Raw genomic sequence first — 24257 nt, 5'->3', positions numbered from 1 at the left:
CCCTATACATATAGCACCCCGAGAATTCAAATCGGCTATAATTCATCAACAACAACCCAAACGACAACATCAATATCAACAATAAACATTAAAAACACAAATATCCTTCAACTAGTCATTTTTCTCACAAGTTGACATAATATTCAATTCAACCCAAACTTTCGAACTAACATCATGATTTCACATCCATTATCACTCAAGATCATCACAATATAGATTTAGAGACATTTCATATCATTTTCCTTAAGATATACACTCGATATACATAATATACAACTTTCCGCCAAAATCATAACTTATGCAAAACACCAAATCTTTGGCATACAACTTCATAACAAGTTTCCAACTTCCAAATTCATCAATGATCATCTTAATTCACAACCAAACAACTTCATTTCCTTAATGTCGGAAAATCATACTAAAACGACATAAGTGTTTACATTCCAATTCAATACAAACTTATATCATTCTAACTTCATTTCCATGCCAAGCATTACAACAACACTCCAATACACTAAACAAACTTAATCCATTTCATTCCCAAGCCAAATATACCACACGGCCATATGCTTATTTTTCCATATCAACTAAATTCATCCAACTTTCAATTCCCATATGCATTTCATCACAATTACAACTAGAATATAACATAAATTCAACACAACTTGGCTATACAACATATATATACACACGGCTACAAGCCATATACCAAACCCACATTGCAAACTTCCATTTTTCCATACAATCAACACATTTCTATATACTACAACACAATCAAAACTTCATAACACAATAAAAAGGTAGAAATTCTTACCTTTTCTTCAAGTCTTCTTCACTTGAACTTGTGTTCACTTTGAGGAATCTAATGCTTCCCACTCCAAACCAACTATACCAAGATGCAAAGGAACCTTGACTTAGTAGGAAAACAACAAGAATTGAATTTTTAGAACAATATTTATGGTGGCTATTTTTGCACCTCAAACCCGAAATGGTCTTCTTTCTCTCCTTCTATTTTCTTTGTTGTTCTTATCTCTAATTTCTTAAGTCTTCTATGGTATATGTAGTTGAAGTGCTTGGTCACATGACCAAGCACATGACCAACTAAAATTGGGCTTGGATCATGGCCTAATGTGGCCGGCCATACACCCCTTTTTGGGCCTCACTTACAATTCAATTTTTGAGCCCAATAACTTATGGATCGTATTTTATAATTCCCGAAACTAATTTCCAAAATTCCAAAATTACCCTTAACCTTGTCCCACACTTTCATGACTCTATTCTTTCATGCATAACTCCTACGTTCAACAAAATATCAAATTTGACCTCGTATCTCAAGAATCCATTATTTATCGAATTTTTTCAAACGTGTGAAAACACGGGATTTAACATCCTCCCCCCCCCCCCTTTAGAACATTCGTCCTCGAATGTAAAATTAATCTTATAGGGATGGAAAATACTTTGGGGGAGTTCATGCTTATAAACGACACATATGACATACGATTGATATTGAAATGGAATTAAGCAGGAATTTAAGGTTACCTGTGGGTATAGGGAACAGATGAGGATATTTCTTTTTCATTTCCTCTTCGGCCTCCCATGTCATTTTCTCCCTATTCTCGTTCCGCCACAGTACCTTAACAGAGGCTACATATTTATTCCGGAGCCTCCTTACCTGACGATCCAAAATAGATACGGGCTGCTCCTCGTACGATAGTTGCTCCGACACCTGAATATCATCCGCAGGGAAAATTCTGGAAGGGTCACCAATGCATCTGCGGAGCATAGAGACATGGAACACCGGATGTACCGCTTCCAAATCAGATGGAAAATCTAACTCATAGGCGACATTTCCAACCTTCCGAACAATCTGATAAGGCCCAATATAACGCGGACTGAGCTTACCCTTTTTGCCGAACCGCATCACGCCTTTCATAGGCGATACCTTCAGAAATACCCAATCGCCTACCTGAAACTCCAACGGTCGACGCCGTTTATCCGCGTATGACTTCTGTCGACTCTGGGCTGCCAACAGTCGCTCTCGAATAAGTTTCACCTTGTCCACGGCCTGCTGGACCATATCTGGGCCAATCAACTCTGTCTCGCCAATATCAAACCAGCCGATCGGCGATCTGCACTTCCTGCCATATAAAGCCTCGTACAGAGCCATCTGGATGCTGGAATGGTAACTGTTATTATATGAGAACTCAATCAACGGCAAGTGATCATCCCAGCTGCCTCTGAAATCAATAACGCAGGCCCGCAACATATCCTCCAACGTCTGTATAGTGCGCTCGGCCTGTCCGTCGCTCTGAGGATGAAAGGTTGTGCTCAGACTCACCTGAGTCCCTAGACCCTCCTGAAAAGACCTCCAGAAATGCGCCGTAAACTGGGCGCCTCTGTCAGAAATAATAGATAGAGGAACTCCGTGAAGCTTCACAATCTCTCTAATATAGAGCCTGGCATAATCCTCGGCGGAATAAGTAGTCCTAACGGGAAGAAAGTGGGCTGATTTCGTCAGCCTATCCACAACGACCCAGATGGAATCATACTTCCGTAGAGTGCGAGGCAAACCTGTAATGAAGTCCATATTAATAACCTCCCACTTCCAAGTCGGGATTTCCATTTCCTGCAACAGTCCACCCAGCTTCTGATGCTCAATCTTGACCTGCTGACAATTAGGACACTGGGCGACGAACTCTGCAATATCCTGCTTCATACCGTCCCACCAGTACAAGCATCGAAGATCATGGTACATCTTCGTAGACCCAGGATGGACCGAATAGCGAGCATAATGTGCCTCGCTCATGACCTGCTGCCGAAGGCCTGCAATATCAGGTACACACAACCTGCCTCTGTATAACATAGTGCCGTCCGGTGAAAACTCGAACAGAGTTCTCTCCTTATCATAGGTTGTGTCCCTGTACCGAGCTAAGACAGGATCCTCGAACTGATGCCGCTTAATATCGTCCCTGATGGATGACTCAGAAACCCCTCGAACAGAAATCTGGGTATCTCCAGAATCGGCCAGACGAACCCCGAGACTAGCCAACTGCTGAACATCACGGGCTATCTCTCTCCTGTCTGGCTGTAAATCGGCCAAACTGCCCATAGACTTCCGACTGAGCGCGTCTGCAACAACATTAGCCTTGCCCGGATGATACAAAATATCTACATCATAATCTTTCAGAAGCTCCAGCCACCTTCGCTGCCGCAAATTAAGCTCTCTCTGTCTGAAAATATACTGGAGACTCTTATGATCAGTATAGATATCCACATGAACGCCATATAAATAGTGTCTCCATATCTTCAGAGCATGAATCACCGCTGCAAGCTCCAAATCGTGGGTAGGATAATTCTTCTCATGCTTTTTGAGCTGCCGGGAAGCATACGCTATAACTCTGCCGTGCTGCATCAATACACAGCCTAACCCCATGCCAGAAGCGTCACAATAAATAACATACCCGTCCGGTCCCTCTGGAAGAGTCAGAACTGGGGCTGTAGTCAGCTTCTCCTTCAGCAACTAGAAGCTCCGTTCACAAGCGTCAGACCACTGGAACTTAGCTCCCTTCTGAGTCAACCTTGTCAAAGGCGATGAAATCGAAGCAAACTTCTCCACAAACCTCCTGTAATAACCTGCTAGCCCCAGGAAACTGCGTACCTCTGTGGGCGTCGTAGGTCTAGGCCAATTCTTCACGGCCTCAATCTTCTGTGTGTCCACCCGGACACCATCAGCTGCAATAACATGCCCCAAGAAAGCCACTGAAGACAACCAGAATTCACACTTAGAAAATTTGGCATATAATTTCTGATGCTGGAGTACCCCTAATACCGATCTCAGATGATCTGCGTGCTCCGCCTCAGACCGAGAATAAACCAGGATATCATCAATGAATACAATTACGAACATATCCAAGAATGGCCTGAATACCCGGTTCATCAATTCCATGAATATTGCGGGGGCATTAGTAAGCCCAAAAGACATAACCCTGAACTCATAATGCTCATATCGGGTCCGGAAAGCTGTCTTAGGGATATCGGCCTCTCGTACTCGTACCTGGTGGTAGCCGGATCGAAGATCTATCTTCGAAAAACACTTAGCGCCCTGCAGCTGATCAAACAAATCATCAATCCTGGGGAGGGGGTATTTATTCTTTATAGTTACCTTATTCAGCTGCCGATAATCAATACACATACGCAGCGACCCGTCCTTTTTAGGCACAAATAATACCGGGGCTCCCCAAGGCGAAGTACTGGGTCTGATGAAGCCCTTATCTAACAAATCCTTCAGCTGCTCTTTCAATTCCTTTAATTCTGCAGGCGCCATTCTATACGGAGGAATAGAGATAGGCTGAGTGTCTGGGAGTAAGTCAATAGAGAAGTCTATCTCTCGCTCTGGAGGAAGACCTGGAAGCTCGTCGGGGAAAACATCTGGAAACTCATTAATCACGGGGACTGACTGAAGTGTCGGCGTCTCGGCGTCCAAGTCTTGCACCCGAACCAGATGATAGATATAACCCTTTCTGATCATTTTCTTTGCCTTAAGGTATGAAATAAACTTACCTTTCGGCGATGCTGTATTACCAGCCCAATTTATAACTGGCTCCCCGGGAAACTGGAAGCGAACTACCTTATTCTGGCAGTCAACATTAGCGTAACAGGAAGCTAGCCAATCCATACCCATAATAACATCAAATTCAGTCATATCTAACTCTACCAGATCTGCCTTAGTGTCACGGTCACAAACAATCACAGAACAGTCTTTATAAACCTGTTTAGCTACAACAAAATCCCCTATCGGTGTGGCTACCTCAAATGGCTCTATAGGTTCAGACATAATACCAATTTTACCGGCAACAAGGGGTGAAATATATGATAAAGTCGAACCTGGATCAATTAGTGCATACACAGATCGAGAGAAGACCAATAAAGTACCTGTGACGACATTAGGAGATGCCTCCTGATCCTGGCGGCTGGCCAAAGCATAAATGCGGTTCGAAGGACCGCTAATACCAGAAGCTCCACCACGGCCTCTGCCACGACCCGCTGGTGCCGAAATACCCTGCCCCGTAGGGCGCATAGCCACTGACGAAGATGAAGACCCAGCGGCTGATCCGGTAGGCTGCGCTGCACCACCTGAACTACCCTTATATGGGCAATCTCTCACAGAATGGCCCTGACGGCCACAAGAAAAGCACGCACCGGTGGCTCTGTAGCACTCTCCCGTATGGTATCTGCCGCAAAAAGAACACTGAACCCTGGGTGGCCTCATCTGACCAGAACCCCTATCTGTCCGCGAACCTGAAGCCCTGGAGCTCTGGCCCGCTCCTAAATACCCTGGGCTATCAAATCTGCGACCTGTAGACTGGGGAGGTGCGCTCTGCGCCGGCTGAGATGAAAATTTGCTAGGCTGCTGCGGCTGTTGGGGCTGTCTGCCCCGAAAATCACCAGATGACCTGGCCCTCTTGGGCTGTCTCCGATCCTGGCCCCTGTCAGGCTGGTGTCCCCCTCTGCCCCGATCCTCCATGCCCTGGGCGTGGGCCTGAATACGGGCAATGTCCATACCGGGCTGAGCAGCCAATACTAAGCAGCTATCAACAAAATACCGATCCAGCCCCATAATATATCTGTGCATCCGGTCCGCCATAGTAGCCACCACAGTAGGTGCATATCGGGCCAAGGAATCAAACTCCAAACTATAGTCCCGGACACTGCGGCCCTTCTGCCTCAATAATAAGAATTTATCAGATCTGGCTCGTCGCAACTCTGGGGGGCAGAAAATGTCCAAGAAATGCCTGAGAAAAATCGCCCCAAACTGCTGGAGGAGCGCCGTCCCCCCTGGATAGCCCCCATGACTCGTACCAGTTTGCCGCCACATCATATAACCGGTACGAAGCTAACGCGACTGACTCTGTCTCGGAAGCATTAATCAAATCTAGAGTGCGTCGCATCTTCCTGATAAACTCCTCAGGATCCTCCTCGGGCTTTGTCCCGAAGAACTCTGGAGGACTACAAGTCAAAAACTCACGGGCTCTCGAACTGTCACGCCTGACTGCCCGGTCACCTCCCAGTCCATGCCCCTGAACCTGCCCTGCCACAAGTCTCGTCAGCAACTGGACTGCCTCCCTCATAGACTGATCCTCAGTGCCTGGCCGTGGAGCTGGAGGCTCAGGTACTGGAACTGCGAGAGCTGGCGGTGGAGCCGCCCCCCGATCTGCAGCTACGGTTGCCCCTATCTCCTCCACGAGTGGCGGTGTAGAAGAACCCTCTGTCTGGGGCAAAGTCTCCGGAGTAATATGTGCCTGGGCCCTGGTAATCCTCTGGACCTGGCTAGTCTCTCCCAAGGCTGCTGACTTGGCCTTTTGGGCCGCTGTTGCCTTTTTTGGAGGCATATCTGCAAACATAGCCACTCGTTAGGGAGGGGTCATCCTGATAACACAGCTCTATCGCACGATCTAAGACAGAAAGAAGGGTAGTATCCTAAATGCCCTGTAGCCTCCTGTTTATAGGCGTGGTGCACAACACACCGATAAACAAGACTCTACTAAACACGGTCTGTGGACATTCCAAGGACGAACTGCTCTGATACCACTTTTATCACGACCCAACCCCTTGGGCCGCGACCAGTGCCCTAGCTGGGCACCTATACGTACCCGATACCCAAATTAACATATTATCAGAATAATAATATAGTAATAACATTAGTGGATGCTACAGAATTTAGCAGAAGAGCAGACTTGGCACACAGAAGCCGATAAGGCTATCATAAAACAAAACATCCCAAACATATGTACAGAACCCACACAGATGTATCCACATACCTCTACAGAACATATCATAATCATAAGACGGGACAGGGCCCCGTCATACCTAGAACAACGTACATATCCAGATAGCAGTGACAGACTGTACCAAAAGATGGGCTCTGAGGAAGGGAGCGCCCCAAAATAGCAGAAATGGGATCCTAAACGTGTGGATCAGCAAACCTGTCGTCTGTACCTGCGCGGCATGAAAACGCAGCCCCCGAAGAAAGGGGGTCAGTACGAAATATGTACTGAATATGTAAAGCGGAATCACAGAAGTCAAATCATAATGGTTACAGAAAATGAGTACAGAATCCAGAGTGTCAAATGCATATTTCCAAAACAGACAGAATGCGTACAGAAACATATGTCATATCATATCATATCATATCCGGTCCCTGCCACGGGACTCGGCAGACAGAATGTGGCCACCCTCCCGACGCTGGTGCCACTATACAGAGGAATCAGAAAAAGGGGCGTGGCCCCGTATCATATAATGTCATATCAAAATGGCCATAACAGATCAGATCAGAATAGGCGGACATGGCACATCATACTCCACAGACCCATGTACGCGTATACCTGCCCCCTCACATCGGGACGCGGCGAACAATGCAGAGAATTACGCTTGACAACATATCCTGGCCCGGGCTCAGTGTGGGAAACATTGGGACATCCACGAATGGAGTAGTGAGAGACTAATGCAATTTAAAAATATCATAAATGGTTTCAAAGACTCGATGAAGCGTATCAAAGCCAAACAAATCCAATGGAGTCGGACGAAATCAGAATTAATACAATTCGGATATCATAATAATTTACAGAAATATAACCTTCCTGAAGTCATTCCGAGTGTCAAAATAATTTATAAGATTTAATAGAATATTTAAAATAATATTCTTTAAGCGATTAGTAGGGTAATCAAAACATTTCTTTCAAAAATCGCTTAGAAAGTAAGCTTTAGCATATTAGGGGCAAAACCGGAAATAGTGGGCCCGCCTTGGGACAAACAAGACGGCGGGCTCAAATTGTGCCCTCTAAGCATATAGTATCACCTAAAAAGGTTATACAGACATTCTATGACTTTCTGAATCATTTAGAGCAAAATTGCATAATTTCAAAAAAAGCGTATCAAAATGGTTCAATTCTACTGAAGGAAAAACTGAAATTTTGTCTTGCGGATTCCGAGGGCCAAGAGGTCCTTCGAGGCCCGGATCCGACCCTAACACACTAGGGGCATGCCAAGGGAAGAATTGGGTTTGCTTTACATACCTTTCACGCTCCTTAAGCCTTTCCAAACTCACTTCCCGTTTCGTCAAAAAACTGCAATTGGTCAAGTTTACCAATTGTAAGCTATGAATACCAAAGTTCCAACTTAATGCATATTTGGCTACCGAAATTTCGGCAGCACTTCCCCTATACATATAGCACCCCGAGAATTCAAATCGGCTATAATTCATCAACAACAACCCAAACGACAACATCAATATCAACAATAAACATTAAAAACACAAATATCCTTCAACTAGTCATTTTTCTCACAAGTTGACATAATATTCAATTCAACCCAAACTTTCGAACTAACATCATGATTTCACATCCATTATCACTCAAGATCATCACAATATAGATTTAGAGACATTTCATATCATTTTCCTTAAGATATACACTCGATATACATAATATACAACTTTCCGCCAAAATCATAACTTATGCAAAACACCAAATCTTTGGCATACAACTTCATAACAAGTTTCCAACTTCCAAATTCATCAATGATCATCTTAATTCACAACCAAACAACTTCATTTCCTTAATGTCGGAAAATCATACTAAAACGACATAAGTGTTTACATTCCAATTCAATACAAACTTATATCATTCTAACTTCATTTCCATGCCAAGCATTACAACAACACTCCAATACACTAAACAAACTTAATCCATTTCATTCCCAAGCCAAATATACCACACGGCCATATGCTTATTTTTCCATATCAACTAAATTCATCCAACTTTCAATTCCCATATGCATTTCATCACAATTACAACTAGAATATAACATAAATTCAACACAACTTGGCTATACAACATATATATACACACGGCTACAAGCCATATACCAAACCCACATTGCAAACTTCCATTTTTCCATACAATCAACACATTTCTATATACTACAACACAATCAAAACTTCATAACACAATAAAAAGGTAGAAATTCTTACCTTTTCTTCAAGTCTTCTTCACTTGAACTTGTGTTCACTTTGAGGAATCTAATGCTTCCCACTCCAAACCAACTATACCAAGATGCAAAGGAACCTTGACTTAGTAGGAAAACAACAAGAATTGAATTTTTAGAACAATATTTATGGTGGCTATTTTTGCACCTCAAACCCGAAATGGTCTTCTTTCTCTCCTTCTATTTTCTTTGTTGTTCTTATCTCTAATTTCTTAAGTCTTCTATGGTATATGTAGTTGAAGTGCTTGGTCACATGACCAAGCACATGACCAACTAAAATTGGGCTTGGATCATGGCCTAATGTGGCCGGCCATACACCCCTTTTTGGGCCTCACTTACAATTCAATTTTTGAGCCCAATAACTTATGGATCGTATTTTATAATTCCCGAAACTAATTTCCAAAATTCCAAAATTACCCTTAACCTTGTCCCACACTTTCATGACTCTATTCTTTCATGCATAACTCCTACGTTCAACAAAATATCAAATTTGACCTCGTATCTCAAGAATCCATTATTTATCGAATTTTTCCAAACGTGTGAAAACACGGGATATAACACTTTTGGATAGGGTTAGAAATAAAGGATGGTATGGAGGCTCAAAGACAATACAAAAGTAATAAGGGATGAGACTTACAACGTTTGGAATCGACTCAAAAGAAAACAATAACTTCTGTCCCAGTTTCTTCGAAACGGGAAATTTTGGATTTTCTTTGGTTGGACCGAACCCCAGAATAGGGCTGCCTACGTATCCTGCCGAGACAAGAATCAGGTCAAACGTAGTTCAGGAAGCTCATTTCTTGTGTGTTTCTCTTCGTTTTTTTTCTTTTTTGTTTTTGTTTTTTATGTGTGTTTTTTTTATGCTTTTTTGTTTTTTCTTTTTTCTTTCAACTCTTTTCTCCTCATTTTGACTTTCTCCTTACCTTTTCACTTTTCTCTTCCGACTTTTTTTTTTGTACTGTACTTTGATTCCAAAAGAGGGATATGAAAGAAAATAAAACTAAGGCTCAAAAGGGCTAGCAAAGGGTGACACAATGTTCGGATAGCAGAATGAAATGCCTTCGTCATACCAATCCTTTAAGATGTCAAGTACAAAGCATGCGATTCGAGAATGAGAAGTGAAAATCATACGGTATATCTTTACAATGGATGACTCAAGTTAATCGGAGAGCACTTGCTTTTTGACTTCTCTTGATATTGACCCACTTCAAATCACTTGGGATGAACATATTGTTATACGCTAGTACCATTCTCACGGTTCCAAAGTACTCGCCTTAGTTTCATTCAAGCCAGACTTCAGCTTACTCTCAAAATGTTTTAGTACTCTACTATTTCCTCCCATGTTTTTCTTTACCATTTTTAATCCTTTGGGTGCATTTCTTATGTAATTAAACTAGCCTTCAAGATCTGGCTAAAGATATCCGCATGCATGTCATGTCAGTAGAACCAGCCTGAAAAGAACTATACAAAAGAAAAATTAAAGAAAATATACTAGGAAATGACAATACAAAAACTTTTTTTTTTATTATTATTAAACAAAATGATAGAAGGGTTGTGGACATTAAAACAAGCAAAAAATTTCTAGATTACAACCCTAGAATAACCTGGATAACAGAAGGAACATCAAAACAAACTACCAAGACTCCTTCCTAGAGGGGAGAGGAGTGACTTCCCAACTGCAAAGCTGTCATCTTAGCCACTAAGTTGCACATAAGCATTACTTGAACCATTATCATTTTCAATCAAATTATTCTCAGCAAACAAGTTCTGGGTCCCTTTAACCAATTCATCCTTATCAACTTCTGGAACTGAGACTGATAGCCCGAGAGGTTTCCCAGATGCCTCTCTTCTCTGTTGTCTATCTTTCTTGTATTTCGGCCTAGGTCGAAAGTTGGAGCTGGTACGAGGTCGGTATGCTTGTGGGGTCGGGTAAGAACCTTGTGGAGCTGGTGCGCACCATTGTTGGTAAGGATGTGGTTGAGCATATGGCTGTGCACCACAGGAAAAGTATTGAAGAGGTGGCATAGAATATTGAGGGTCTTGTGGAGGGAAGTAATGTTGAGGTTGAGTGTATAGAGTTTGGGCATAGACTTGAGGTTGTGGCTGGGTATATGAGCGAGATCGACCCCTCACACCTCGACGCGATTCTGGTATAATCATGGCTACATCATCATTTTCCCTCATGTCGCTCAGGCTTCCGGAACCATTTTGAGTTACTTCAGCATTTACTTCCATGTCAGCAAAACTCATGATACGCCCTGTTTTGATTCCATCTTCTATCATTTCCCCCATCTTAATGACCTCAATAAACGGTTTGCCCAGTGCCGGGAGCATGTGTTGATAGTATTCTTCAGTTTGGGCTTGGAGAAAAGTATCTACAACCTCACCTTCTACCATTGGAGGCTTTACTCTAGCAGCCTGCTCTCTCCACCTAATGGCGAATTCCCTGAAACTTTCTGTAGATTTCTTCTGCACCTTGGTCATGGACATTTTATCTGGAGCAATGTCTATATTATACTGAAATTGTCGCACAAACTCTTGAGCCATGTCATCCCAAATATGCCACTTAATGACGTCCTGATCAGTGAACCAATCCGAGGCTATTCCTATTAAGCTGTCGTTAAAGTAGGCCATAAGCATTTCGTCCTTACCTCCAGCTCCTCTCAATTGATTGCAATACCTCTTCAAATGGGCCACAGGATCACCATGCCCATCATACTTGTCAAACTTTGGAGTCTTAAAACCAGAGGGCAAGTGAACATTAGGAAACATGCACAAGTCTTTGTATGAAACACTCTTATGACCTTCCTAACCTTGCAAGTATCTTATGGATTGCTCCAAGCTTTTCATCTTTCTAGTCATTTCCTCGTCATCCACGGTCTTATCAAGTTTTTCACCGTTAACGGGAGGCTCAAGGTGAGGGTTATAACCATATGGGTTAGAGACATTTAAAGTCGGTTCTGGAGTATAGGGTTGAGTATCAGGGGTTTTGAACAAAGGCCCACTGTTAGATGGATCACCAGGCACAGTGAGTGGAGCTCGGGTTGAGGTCGGCATATTAGGGGAAATGTCAAGGAAGCCAGGTGGCGGTGAAGGTGGTGCCTGACCAGTCATCAAGCCCGATACATGTTTGCCATGTGTTGTTTTAACATTCTCACTTCTTCAGCTAAGCCCGAATTTTGGTCAATCAACTGTGTTTGAGCATCCACGTCAACCAACCCAGTGTCCTCGTTGGTCGCCATTGCCTTTTTGGTTTTCGACCTTGTGTTGTAAGGATGATTCGCCAGTTTTAAAACCACAAACCAACCACCTTCTAAAATCAAACATCATGAATAAAAAAAACGATTGAGTTAGGGAACCGTGCACAAGTCACATATGCATGATTATTAGTTCTAGAATGATTCTAAGGGTAACAATGTCATTTTGGCATCATCCCCATTTTCGCTTGATTTGGCCCTCCTCTCTTTCATTTTTGCTTTCCACACCTCTCGGTTCACTCATCTTTTTTTCTTTTTATGATTATCTCTCTTTTTCTTTCCACTTTTTTTTATTCTCCGCTCTTTCAATACTCTTTTTGGATTTTTTTTTTAAATAATTTGATCGAACCCGACTTGGGTTGCCTACGTATCATTCTGGGACATGAATCAGATCTTTGCGTAGTTCGGGAAGTTTCGGCAAAAAGTAATCAACAAAATTGTTTCGAATTTTCTCTTTTTTTTTTTGAAATCTAGGAAGAGAAAAAAAACTACAAAAACTTGAAAACAAAAAATCTTTTTTGGATTTTGATTGTAAAATTTCCTCCAAAGAAACCCCGCTAAAATTACTACTCGAAGTAAAATCTTTTTGGGTTTTTTTTTTCTTTTGGATAGGGCGTTAAAAGGAATCTCCCCCTTTTATTATTATTATTATTATTATTATTATTATTATTATTATTATTATTATTATTATTATTATTATTATTTTGTTATAAAACTATCTCCTTTGTTTTTTCGGATTTTCTAATACAAAATAAAAATACTTTTTTTAATAAGGATCACCGAACCCGATATGGGCTGCCTACGTATCGTCGCCCCGAGAAACGGGAACCAGGTGTGCGTAGTTCGTCCAGATTGGACTGCTAAGTTGTTTTTAAAAATAAATAAATTAATTAATAAACTCATCTCGAATTGAACTCTTCTTTTCTTATTTTTAGCAAGAGCCAGACAAATTAGAGGTTTAAGGAAAATGGGTGCGTAAAAAGTCAGATGAATGCTTCTCTCTCTTCTATTTCACTAGTTAGCCTAAAACCGATCAACAATCAAGCAAGCCTTAAAAATAATATTGCAAATAGCACATGAGATGCACAGGTCGGTCAGAAAAAGGGGTACCTGTCCTAGACGGACCCGACCTCTGTGCCGAGTCGCACTAAGTTGAATGCAAGTGATGCATATAAGCGGATCCTACTAGGGATAATCATGTCTGCGTTTTAGTTCTGCTAGGCTTAAAACCTGATGGAAAACGGTGTCTAGACTGGCTAACCTGAGCGGACAACTCGAGCTGGGGAGGGGCAATACTGTCAGTAGCAGTGCTATTCCGACTTCATTGCTTATCCATCCCCGCCTAACATGTGTGACTAAATTCCTTCACCGGGCGCCAAGACGCTCCGGCTTTATCTTGACAGAAGTAGGATGCATAACTGCATTCCCGTGACTGTGTGTGAAGTGTTTTCAGAGATTCAGAGGGGGTGCGCGAGAAGACAGTTTATAATACAGTTCAACAATATTAAAGCGGTAAATGAGCGGCAATTAGCACATTAGGCTCAACAATACATAATAATAATAATAATAATAATAATAATAATAATAATAATAATAATAATAATAATAATAATAATAATAATAATAATAATAATAATAAAAGGCAATATCACAAAGCTCGAATTCTGGTTACTCCCCAGTGGAGTCGCCAGAGATGTCACACCCCTTTTCCCATTTTTGTGATAAGGTTTGTTATCAAACTTTGTCATTTTGTGATGAAGTGGTGTAATCCCATTTATTCCCCTTTTCTTTTTGTCATTTTTTTAATTCTAAAAGGATGAAAATATTAATTGAATAGTTAATTCTAGACTAAAAAAATACTATATCGGATAATTAAATTTAAATTAAAAGAAAAAATCCATTTTTTGCAAATTTTCTTTTTCTTTAAAAAATGAAATAAAACATTTAAATCCAAGAAAGGCAACACCTATTTTTGTGATTTTCGATTTTTCAAACAAAACCTACTAAACAAAATGTCCAAACCATATTTAAACGAAAATTTAGATACTAGAAGGTGAAAACACCCCGGGGAGGGTCAAAAATCACGTGTCTACATCGATGACTACGATTATCAGGATACATGGCGGGATAGACCATCCACACCATCTTTAATTAGAGGTCTTTCATTAAAGCTCTGACAAAGAAAAAACTTTTGTCAGAGAACGATTTTTCCCTTTTATGGGAGTTACTCATTGCACATCTCGATTGATCGTGCGAGTGTGTTGTGTATACCGAATGATTATACTAGAAAATAAACTGGCTAGATTCTAGATCCTTCTTATATCAGGATTATTTATAAATAATTAGGTAATAACAATCTCGGGATTAACTATCCAGAGTTAAGACAATCGAAAGGCAAAAATGTCTTCTTCAAAGCTCTTCATTCAAAGTCCTTTAAGAAAGTCAAAGTTATAATTGGAAATACAAGTTTATTTAAGTTTAATCTATCTAGTATAAACCCAAACATATGTTTTATATTATATCTCTTATTATCTAATTTTTAACGAACTAAACATCTCTAAAAGAAAGTATACCAAGTAAATATTCTGGTATTATAATTTTCACATTATAATCCTAGTGTAACTTGTCCGCAAATCAAACTACCCCAAAGTCCAATTTTTCCTAATTTAATACTAGTAAATACTTACTCGCCCGATAATACAATAATACGAACAACAACAAATTCAGTGTAATTTCACAAGTGGGATTTGGAAAAGGTAGAGTGTACACTGACCTTATTCTACCTTGAAAAGGTAAAGTGGTTGTTTCTAGTAGACTCTCGCCTCAAGGAAAGAAAAGAGACAATACAAGCAGAAAAAACAGTCTATGTTTACATCAATTCAATTCAACTTACTATGGTTGAAAAACTTAATGCTAATATAACTAATTAACCATGATTAAGTTCATAGTATTTGCCAATATATGTCATTAATTTATTGATTTGATGTATATACCGATATAAATAATTTTTTTACTTTTAATACTCCTTTTTTCCCCTCTGTTCATGGCATTCTTAGCGTGCAATCAACCTAGACATATTTAGTCACAAACCATGCAAACCCAACCCCCCACTCCCCAGCCATTTCTTAGGACAGTTGGACAAATAAGGAAAGGACATACCAATAATTCTTGACTTGACCCAAAAACAGAAAGAATTGCTCAAAAACTTGGTCTTTTAGGGCCTTTTTTGTTTGATAATTTTTAGTATCTAATATTCACTGCTCAATTCATCCAAAATCCTGACGCATAAGGTACATTTAAGAAAAAAAATTATTTACAAGATTTGAATACATAATCTCAAATTAAAAATAGATGAATTACATCTATCCCAACACATCCTGTCATGATCGGTTATTTAGGCGTATACAAATGACTAACAACCGAAATTAAAGTCTTTTTTATCATAACAAAAATTATAATAATTACTTCTATTTTTCCTCGGTCAATCCTAAGTCAATTGAATGATTTGGTAGGGTCTATAATGGATGTACTCGAAAGGCTTCAATTATAGTGGCATATGACGAATTGAACCTTTCAATAGAATGTTTTGACCGTCACAACATATAGTAAATTAGTACTGATCAGAAAAAAAATTGAACGAAAAAATGATTAGACAAAAGTGTCTTATGTTTTATTTATCAATTTTTAAATTATTTTTTTCTGGTCTTTTACGAAAAGAATCATATAACTAAAATAGTATTTGTAAGATATAATAAAATTGCGATTTTACAAATCCTTGAGGTGATATTTGTGGACCGAATAAAAAATGAAGCATAAAGCCACCTCTAAATTTGTGATGGAATAATATGTATGACGGAAAAGTTCATAACTAAATGTGATCATCTTATGACGCAATTTATTTGCGTGAACGAAATTTGTTACAGTTTCATAACAATTTATTCTTTCAGCACAAATTCTACGGTGCTTGAATTTGTGGGGGATATATTCCTATAATTAATCTTCCCACTTGATAATGTCTTCCCTCAAGATTGATTCACCGGCCAATTATATTGGTCCCAAGTAGGGGTGTTCACGGGTCGGTTTTTGATCAAAACCAAAATCAAATCAACTTAGTCAATTTTCTAAATATTAAAACCAAACCAAATATAATATACATTTATTGGTTTGGTAGTTGTCGGTTTTGGTTCGGTCATTCGGTTTTAACCATATATAAATATATAATATATACTCTTTCCTTCTTTCTACTATATATTATCTCTTCACATTAAACAAACAAATAAAGTGACAATTTTTATTAGGTAAATGTAACACCATTTCGTTAAAATATACTCAGAAGAATTCAAATTTATTTAACTATACATGTCTTATGCTATATTCTATGTAAGTTAAAATACTCAAAAACTAAAGATTCTTGAAACTTTAACTTTCTACGGCACAAAAAAGTTTGGCTAATCCCTTATGGAAGAAAATACTGTGACTAGATTTCTTGAATTTCATGGAAATTTCGATCTAATTTAATATATTATGTACATATATAATTATAAAAAATACGTATATAATTTGTCGGTTCGGTTCGGTTTTTTTCGGTTTTATTTTAATAAAACCAAAACCAACCCAAATATTATCGATTTTTAAAAATTTAAAACCAAACCAAATAAATCCAGAAAAGTATCGGTTTGGTTCTATTTTCGGTTTGGGTCGGTTTTTAACCGAACCATGAACACCCCTAGTCCCAAGCTAAAAGAAAAAAAAAAATACTGCAGTACACTTTTGAACACCCATTTGAATCATTTGATTGCAAAAGTCTATTTTATCAAGTGACAGAAACTAAATATTAAATGCAAACGAGAGAGAAAAATGTTCCACCATAAAAATTATATGCCCGATTAATGAAATTACTCAAAATAGTATACTTCAAATGAACACGATGACCCATTCAAAACACAAAAAAGGGCAAATAGAAAGAATTGACTTGAGTGAGAAATTTATTTCAGTTTATGTTCCAAACCAACCGGCATTTATCTCTTTGTCCAAAGTGACAGAGTTGAATATATTGGTCAACTTAACGTTTTACAAAAAAAAAGTATACAATTCTATAGTGGTAAAGGAAGAAACTAAAATAACAAAGGATTTCACTTATTTACCGAAAGTATGAAATATTTTCACGTATGAAATATTTTTACATTATCTTTGTATTATAAATATTACAATAGGTAATCTAATTTAGATCTCATTTTTCCAGACGGTTATTTGTAATTATCTCTTATGTAATGTGCATGGACGAAGCTAGGTGGCGCAACAGGTTCTTTCGCAATTAAACCTTTTCATTTAAAAATTAAATTGTGTATTTAGTGAATTTTTTAATATAAATACGGAACTTGAACTAAAGTTATTGAGTTTGTTTGAATTCCTACGTCGGTTTATAGCTCCGTCCCCGACCACCGGTAACATGATAATGAAATTTACTCTGTCAATATATAAAATAAATAATACTAATTGATTTGTGGTCAAGGAAGAAAACTAAATTAATGTGACCATAGTAGTACTTTGTTAGGTAGGGGTAGCTCATAATTCATACTGCCTCCGCACACCTTTTAAGAAAGTGCTCACTCTCAGAAAATTAAGAATATTTTTACTAACTTACCTCTAATTAAATTTCTAGAAAAAGAAAAAGTTAATGATTCTTGATTATGTAAATAGGATAATTTTAGAAGAATAAAATTAATTTTTTCTTGAAATCCTAAAGCACCACTTATTTTGAAATAAAATGAAAAGCGTAAAAAACCACTTAAAGAAAATCCAATCTAGTACAAAATTCATAGGAACTAGGAAGAATTTTTTATTGAAAGACGTAGACATTATATTAAGTTTCCATGGAGCATCTAAAAGGATTTGGTCAGCAAAACTGCACAGGAATTATATTAAAAAAACATTAGGAATTTTATGCTGATCAACTACCAATTTAATTTACGTTCGTTGGCAACTGCGATAGTTGCGCCTTAATTATGTGACAAAAAAAACCTATTTTATATTCTTTATTTTTTTTTTAACTTTCAAGAGGAAAATGATAAGAAGATAAACTAACTGAGACCAATTCAAAATTTTAAGTTTATTGGTTCTGAATCATAATTCTTTTTTTGTTTATTGAGTTTGAGATACATTAATTATTTATACGTATTAGCTGAATTTCTTAATACAAATACTAAGTTTGAGCCAAAATTACTGAATTTTCTACTGAACCGGTAACTTCGATTGTGGCTTCACTCCTAAATAAATACGTTTCATTCTCAAATTAATTGGAATTGACTACACGAGTACTTATATCCACTCTATGATATCTGAACACATCATAGGTTTGTAGCATTAGAGATTTTCTAAATCTCACATTTATTTTTGTCAAAACCCGTGATATCGGAACACATCATAGGTTTGTAAAATTAGAGAAAAACGTTGAGTTTTCCATCTAGGCAATGTCGAATTTCTTTCGTTATATATCTCCCTAAAGTATTATTTAATTTTTTTATTATTGTTCACCCGATATTCGATATTTATATTAGGGCTTCGACTAATCGAATTTGCACAGCGTAAGACCCATTAAAGAAGGAAGCGCTTCCTACAACAATTTTTTCATGTCAGGAGCTTGCTTCCTACCCGGATTTAAGTGTTTTTACTTGTACAGTCAAACCTCTCTATAACAGTATCGTTGGGTCCGAAATTTTTCAGCTGTTATAGAGAATGACTATTATACACCTATAACAGCATTGACATTTAAATAATACTTCGCTATTATAGGCAAAAAAGTTGTATAAATATATTTTTCATTTTTAATTGTCAAATTCTAAGTTTAATCACACTTTGTACAACGAAGGAAACTCGTTTAATGATGAAAATATATATATTCATATGACGTTTTTTGTCATAAATAGTGTATTAAATGATCAAATATTTGGTCAAAATCTATACACTTATTATTGGTAATCATAGATATTCTATTTTTATAAAGATGTTTAATTATTATATTACCAAAAAAAGAAGATAACTGTTATATGAGGGTAATTTTATAAAGAGCGCACTGTTATAAAGTTGGTTGTTGCGGTTATAGGTGAAATGTTGTTATAGAGAAGTAAAATATAACATAAAAAATTGGTTCCGAAAAAATTTGACTGTTATAGAGAAGTGATGTTATATGCAGGTACTGTTATTGAGAGGTTTGACTGTATAGGAAATTACTATGACCCAGTCAATGAGAGGATTTTGCGGTATATGCATTTTAATAGTAAAATTAATCAGTTGATCCAAAACAAAAATGACAAGAAACTTTAGGGAGAAACTAATGACTAGTTCTTCATCGCTTATTTTAGTTCTAGTAGTTCCTAGGAATTAATAAATACGCCGTTTGCCTGCTTGACTTTCATGTCTTTCAAGAATTTTTATTTCTAGCTGTTAATTATTATTAGTTCCTCTTGCTAGTTGAAAATTGAGAAAATTATTTATTCCATGAGACTAAACATATATGGAATCCTCCTCCTCCTCCTCCTCCTCCTCTTTTTTTTCTTCCCACATATATGGAATCCTTCTCCTTTTTTTTCCACATATATGGAATCCTCCTCCATTTTTTTTCCCTTCTATAAATGCACCATTTATCTACTCTCTCTCAAACATAACCAACAAATAGAATTGTCTTGATTCCACACATAAGCTTCAAGAATCCATTATTCTCTTCTCTCTCATTTTCTCACGCACATACATAGTGATAAAGTCGTCTCTTATTTTTTCTTCTACACTAAAAACCCCCCACAAGAAAATGAAGATTGAAGGTGAGAAGATTAAGAGATATGCTTTATTATTAGCTGCAAAAGATTCTGATTATGTCAAAAAAGTATATGGAGGATACTTCAATGTGTTTGTTGAAGCTTTTGGTGAAGAAATAGGAGAGCAATGGGATTTGTTTAGAGTGGTTGATGATGAATTCCCAGACATGGATGAACTTATTAACTATGAAGGATTTGTAGTTAGTGGAAGCCCTTTTGATGCCTATGGGAATGAGCATTGGATTCTCAAGCTTTGTCTACTTTTGCAAACTTTGTATTTTATGCAAAAGAAAGTACTTGGCATTTGCTTTGGACACCAGGTATGTCAAAAGAGTGTAACTACTATATGTTGAGAGTGCAAAACTAGGGTAAAAGAAGTTTTACGCCTATCAAGTAACTTGAAAGATAACTGAATGTCTGTAATAAGTAAAATGTAAAATTAGTAATCTTAAAAATTAGCTAAGGCAGGTAATTAACCTGCTACAAACACGTTAAGATTCAATGTCAAGGTAAGAACTTTTTACACTGTCAGTGTATTAAATCAAAAGCTAGCAAAAATCCTTCTCCAACACATGCAAAATGAACACTACCAAAAAGTCGCTAATATCTGATGGAATCCTCTGAATTCGGCTCGTCGCATCGATAATGTTTGACAAGCTAAATTCTGACCGGACGTCTGTCGAAAATTAGCAATTTTATAGAGTAGTGGAATAGGGATGATATTTTCTAAAATAGGGTAAGTTGGTGCCGAATTATTAATGCTTTCAGGCAAGGTCCGACGAAGGTTGCAGTCCAAATAGGTGTGACAGAGGCGGTCCATCCTGACGCAAGTACTGGTTGTTGATTCTACTATTAGAACACGTAATCTATAAATCATATGTAGACAACTTTACGTTGCTCTATGACTTCCTAAAAGATATTTTCTAAGAATAAATAAAATCATCCAACAAGTTGGGTAAAGTACGAACCAAAGTGCAAAGGACAACATTGCACTTGCCAAAGTACTTGCATCTTGCTCTTTAATGATGACTTTTGCTTTGACATGTGGTCTTTTTTTTTTTTTTCCAAATTAAAAGAGAATTTTGGATATCCACCATATATAACTCAAATATTTATATCTATAGGTCCTGTGTAGAGCTTTGGGAGGAAAAGTTGGAAAAGCTAACAATGGTTGGGATATTGGAGTAAGGAAATTGACCATTGTGAAGGACTTCTCCACACATAGCTTCCTTAGTGATTTGGAGGAAATTCCACCAGCACTTTCTATCATTGAGTGTCACCAAGATGAGGTAATATATCTCTATTTTTTCTATTGTGAAATCGTATATATAGATGAGGTTGGGATTTTTTTTTTTTCTCTCATACAATGTAGAGCACTCACTGGGTTGTTGTTGTTGTTATACAATGTAGAGCACAAAGTACATAGTCAATAATCACTATTATGTTAGTATACTGTATATCCTAGCATCAACATTTTCCATGCATTAACTTGCTACTATTGATTTGTGAAATTTCTTGCTCTAAGAATAATTGAGATTGAATTTAACTTTTATATATCAACAAAAAGTTTCTAAACTATCTGGTCACTCAAAATATATAATCTGAAAAATAATACATGTTACTTATTATAGTAAGTAAATGTGACATAGTAGTAGAATTATTTTGGAAAAGTGTTTACACCAGAATTTAAGTTATATACGTCATTAGAGTACAATTTCTTTTACACTATATTAGGTCACTCAAAGGATATTTACTGGTAAGCATCCTTAAAATGTGGGATTTGTAATCTTGAAAATAAAATAGGTAACAACAAGTAAAGGTAACTTTACGCTGTAAATTTGTACACTAACGATGTATATAACTTAAACTCCACCGGTAAATATTGGCATGAGATCACCTTCCAAACTGTTTTTTTCAACTTCAACTTCAAATACTCTTTTTCAACTTCACCATTTGTCAAAATGTTTTAGGGGCGTGGAATTCATAATTAGAGGCAGATCTAGCTAATAACTTACAGGTTCATCTGAACTCAATAATTTTCGCTTCAAAGAATCACTTAATATTTAGTAAATAATTAATAAATTTTGAACCCAGTAACTGAATAAGCAATATTAGAATCCGGAATTTGAACCAATAATATTAAATTTTTGAATTCGCCTCTATTCATTAATATTTGAAATATTGTGTATTGTTACTTAGTGTGACGTTAATGGAAAAAATGGACAGGTATGGGAGGTGCCAGAGGGAGCAGAAATAGTAGCAATTTCAGAAAAGACAAATGTGGAGATGTTCACAATGGGAGATCATATATTAGGGATTCAAGGCCACCCTGAATATACCAAAGATATACTCTCTAATCTCATTGATCGTCTCCTTTCCAATGGTTCCATTGAGGTAATTATAAATTTTCTTAACAAGAATATTACTCCCTCATGTCCCAAACTATTTATCGCTTTTTGCATCTCGAAATTTAAACTACGTGAAATTTGACGAATATTTTAAAATGTAATTTTCTCATCATATTGACATGAGAAAAACTGCAACTTATAATACTTTTCGTATAGTTTTTAAGTATCTAAATTTTAATTTTAAAATATTAATTAGTCAAATTGATTCTCGAAAAGATAAAAGCGACACTTATTTTGGGACAGAGGAAGTAATAGTTACAATTGTGCTTAATTTATTCCATGGTCTTGTTATTATTTCATGTAATTTTCTCTTTCTCATCAATTTTTTTTTTCCTCTTTGTGTTTATAAATACAGAGTGGATTTGCAGAAGATGCAAAATCTAAGCTTTATAAAGCTGAACCAGACAGGAAATGTTTGGAAAGAATATGCAAGAGGTTTCTCAAAAGGGAGTTGGAATATATCAATCGAAAAATATGATCTTTAGAACTTGGATTTTCTTGCTTGTGTGTTTATGTATCGACTTTTTTATGTTTTGATCGAAATAACCATGTATCATGCTGACGCAAATTAATAATATAAACCTAACGAAAGGTAGTAATATATTTGTGTCCCCTTTCGATCCAATTACATGTTGTGAAGTGGAAACTATATACAGTACTCTTGGAAAATTTGTACGAAATTTAAGTTTCTTTCTTTTATTTAATTTTTCCTTTTAATTTAGGAGTTTAGACATAATGATCATCCTTATCAAAGTATAAAGTAATGTGACAAAATAATTCATCATGGCATCTCATAAGTCATAATCCACTCTCAAGATATATATTCAATTTAGTCCAAATAATGTCATAAACATGTAAGTTCGAGCAAAACATTTTTAGTGAAAACTCAATATCCCAAGAGTTTAACTTATATATGTTGGTCGAGTGGTAATGTTAAGAATTTTTATACTATCATGTCATATTTATCGGTTATACTAGATAATCTATTTGACGTTCCAGATAAATCTAACTCTTTAAGCAGAGTTATTTATAAAATTTTGTCCAAATACTTTTCTCAAACAATGAATACCCCACAGATATAACTCGCTCGGGCTGGGGTCGACACGTTACACCCTTCATGCGACTAAAATTATTATACTAACAAAGTATATAACTTATTAAACTCATAAGATATTTAATAACTATACTGTATATGCAGTCATTATTTAGCACGTTTTCCTATTTCTCTTGTTGGAGAGATATCATTATCATGATTAGTGATGGAGCAACGTTTTTACTGAAGGTGTTCAGTTAGAGGTGGACTTAGAAGGATGGAAGGGTTCATCTAACTTTTAATTGTTGAAAAATTACATTATATATATAAAGTTTTTTTTTTAATTAATTCCCTCGGTGAAAATCTTATTTCCACTATTTCATTGCAAATATTATAATATTTATATGTAGATTGCAAAAATCTATATAAAAGTGTGTCCCGGGGGTTTTTTTTTTTTGGGGGGGGGGGGGGGGGGGGGGGAGTTGCAGAGGTTGAATCAGCATTTGAAGTTTATAGGTTCGTACAATAACTATCAAGTTAATACTACATTAGTTGGTTCACAAATTTTTTTTATAGATATTGAGTAAATTTTATTAATATACATGCATACTGTGGTCATAAATTATTGGGTTCACGTAAATCCGCGGTTGGTTGTTAGGTTGTATGTATATACATAAAAGAGCATTTATTTAGTTCCCTCGATAAA

At 37.2% G+C, this 24257-nt stretch overlaps 1 protein-coding gene across 1 annotated transcript; it reads left to right on the top strand.

Moving 5' to 3' along the window:
* The first annotated feature begins 19850 nt into the window (after positions 1 to 19850).
* On the top strand, positions 19851 to 23128 carry LOC132602901 (gamma-glutamyl peptidase 3-like). The gene is made up of 4 exons (XM_060315706.1): positions 19851 to 20430; positions 21235 to 21399; positions 22337 to 22504; positions 22874 to 23128. The coding sequence occupies exons 1-4, from the start codon at positions 20104 to 20106 to the stop codon at positions 22994 to 22996; spliced, it is 783 nt and encodes a 260-aa protein (XP_060171689.1). The 5' UTR covers positions 19851 to 20103; the 3' UTR covers positions 22997 to 23128.
* The last annotated feature ends 1129 nt before the right edge of the window (positions 23129 to 24257 follow it).

Source organism: Lycium barbarum, chromosome 7, assembly GCF_019175385.1.
Source record: "Lycium barbarum isolate Lr01 chromosome 7, ASM1917538v2, whole genome shotgun sequence".
Classification (NCBI taxonomy): domain Eukaryota; kingdom Viridiplantae; phylum Streptophyta; class Magnoliopsida; order Solanales; family Solanaceae; genus Lycium; species Lycium barbarum.
The sequence above is the reverse complement of the archived record's forward strand: the minus strand, read 5'-3'. Positions and strand labels throughout refer to the sequence as shown.

What these genes read in the sequence shown, in the direction of transcription:
- LOC132602901 (XM_060315706.1), top strand. Translation starts at nt 20,104, where the DNA reads ATGAAGATTGAAGGTGAGAAGATTAAGAGATATGCTTTATTATTAGCT. An exon ending in TTGAGTGTCACCAAGATGAG is followed by an intron (nt 21,400 to 22,336) that starts GTAATATATCTC and finishes AAAAATGGACAG; the next exon opens with GTATGGGAGGTGCCAGAGGG. An exon ending in TTTCCAATGGTTCCATTGAG is followed by an intron (nt 22,505 to 22,873) that starts GTAATTATAAAT and finishes TTATAAATACAG; the next exon opens with AGTGGATTTGCAGAAGATGC.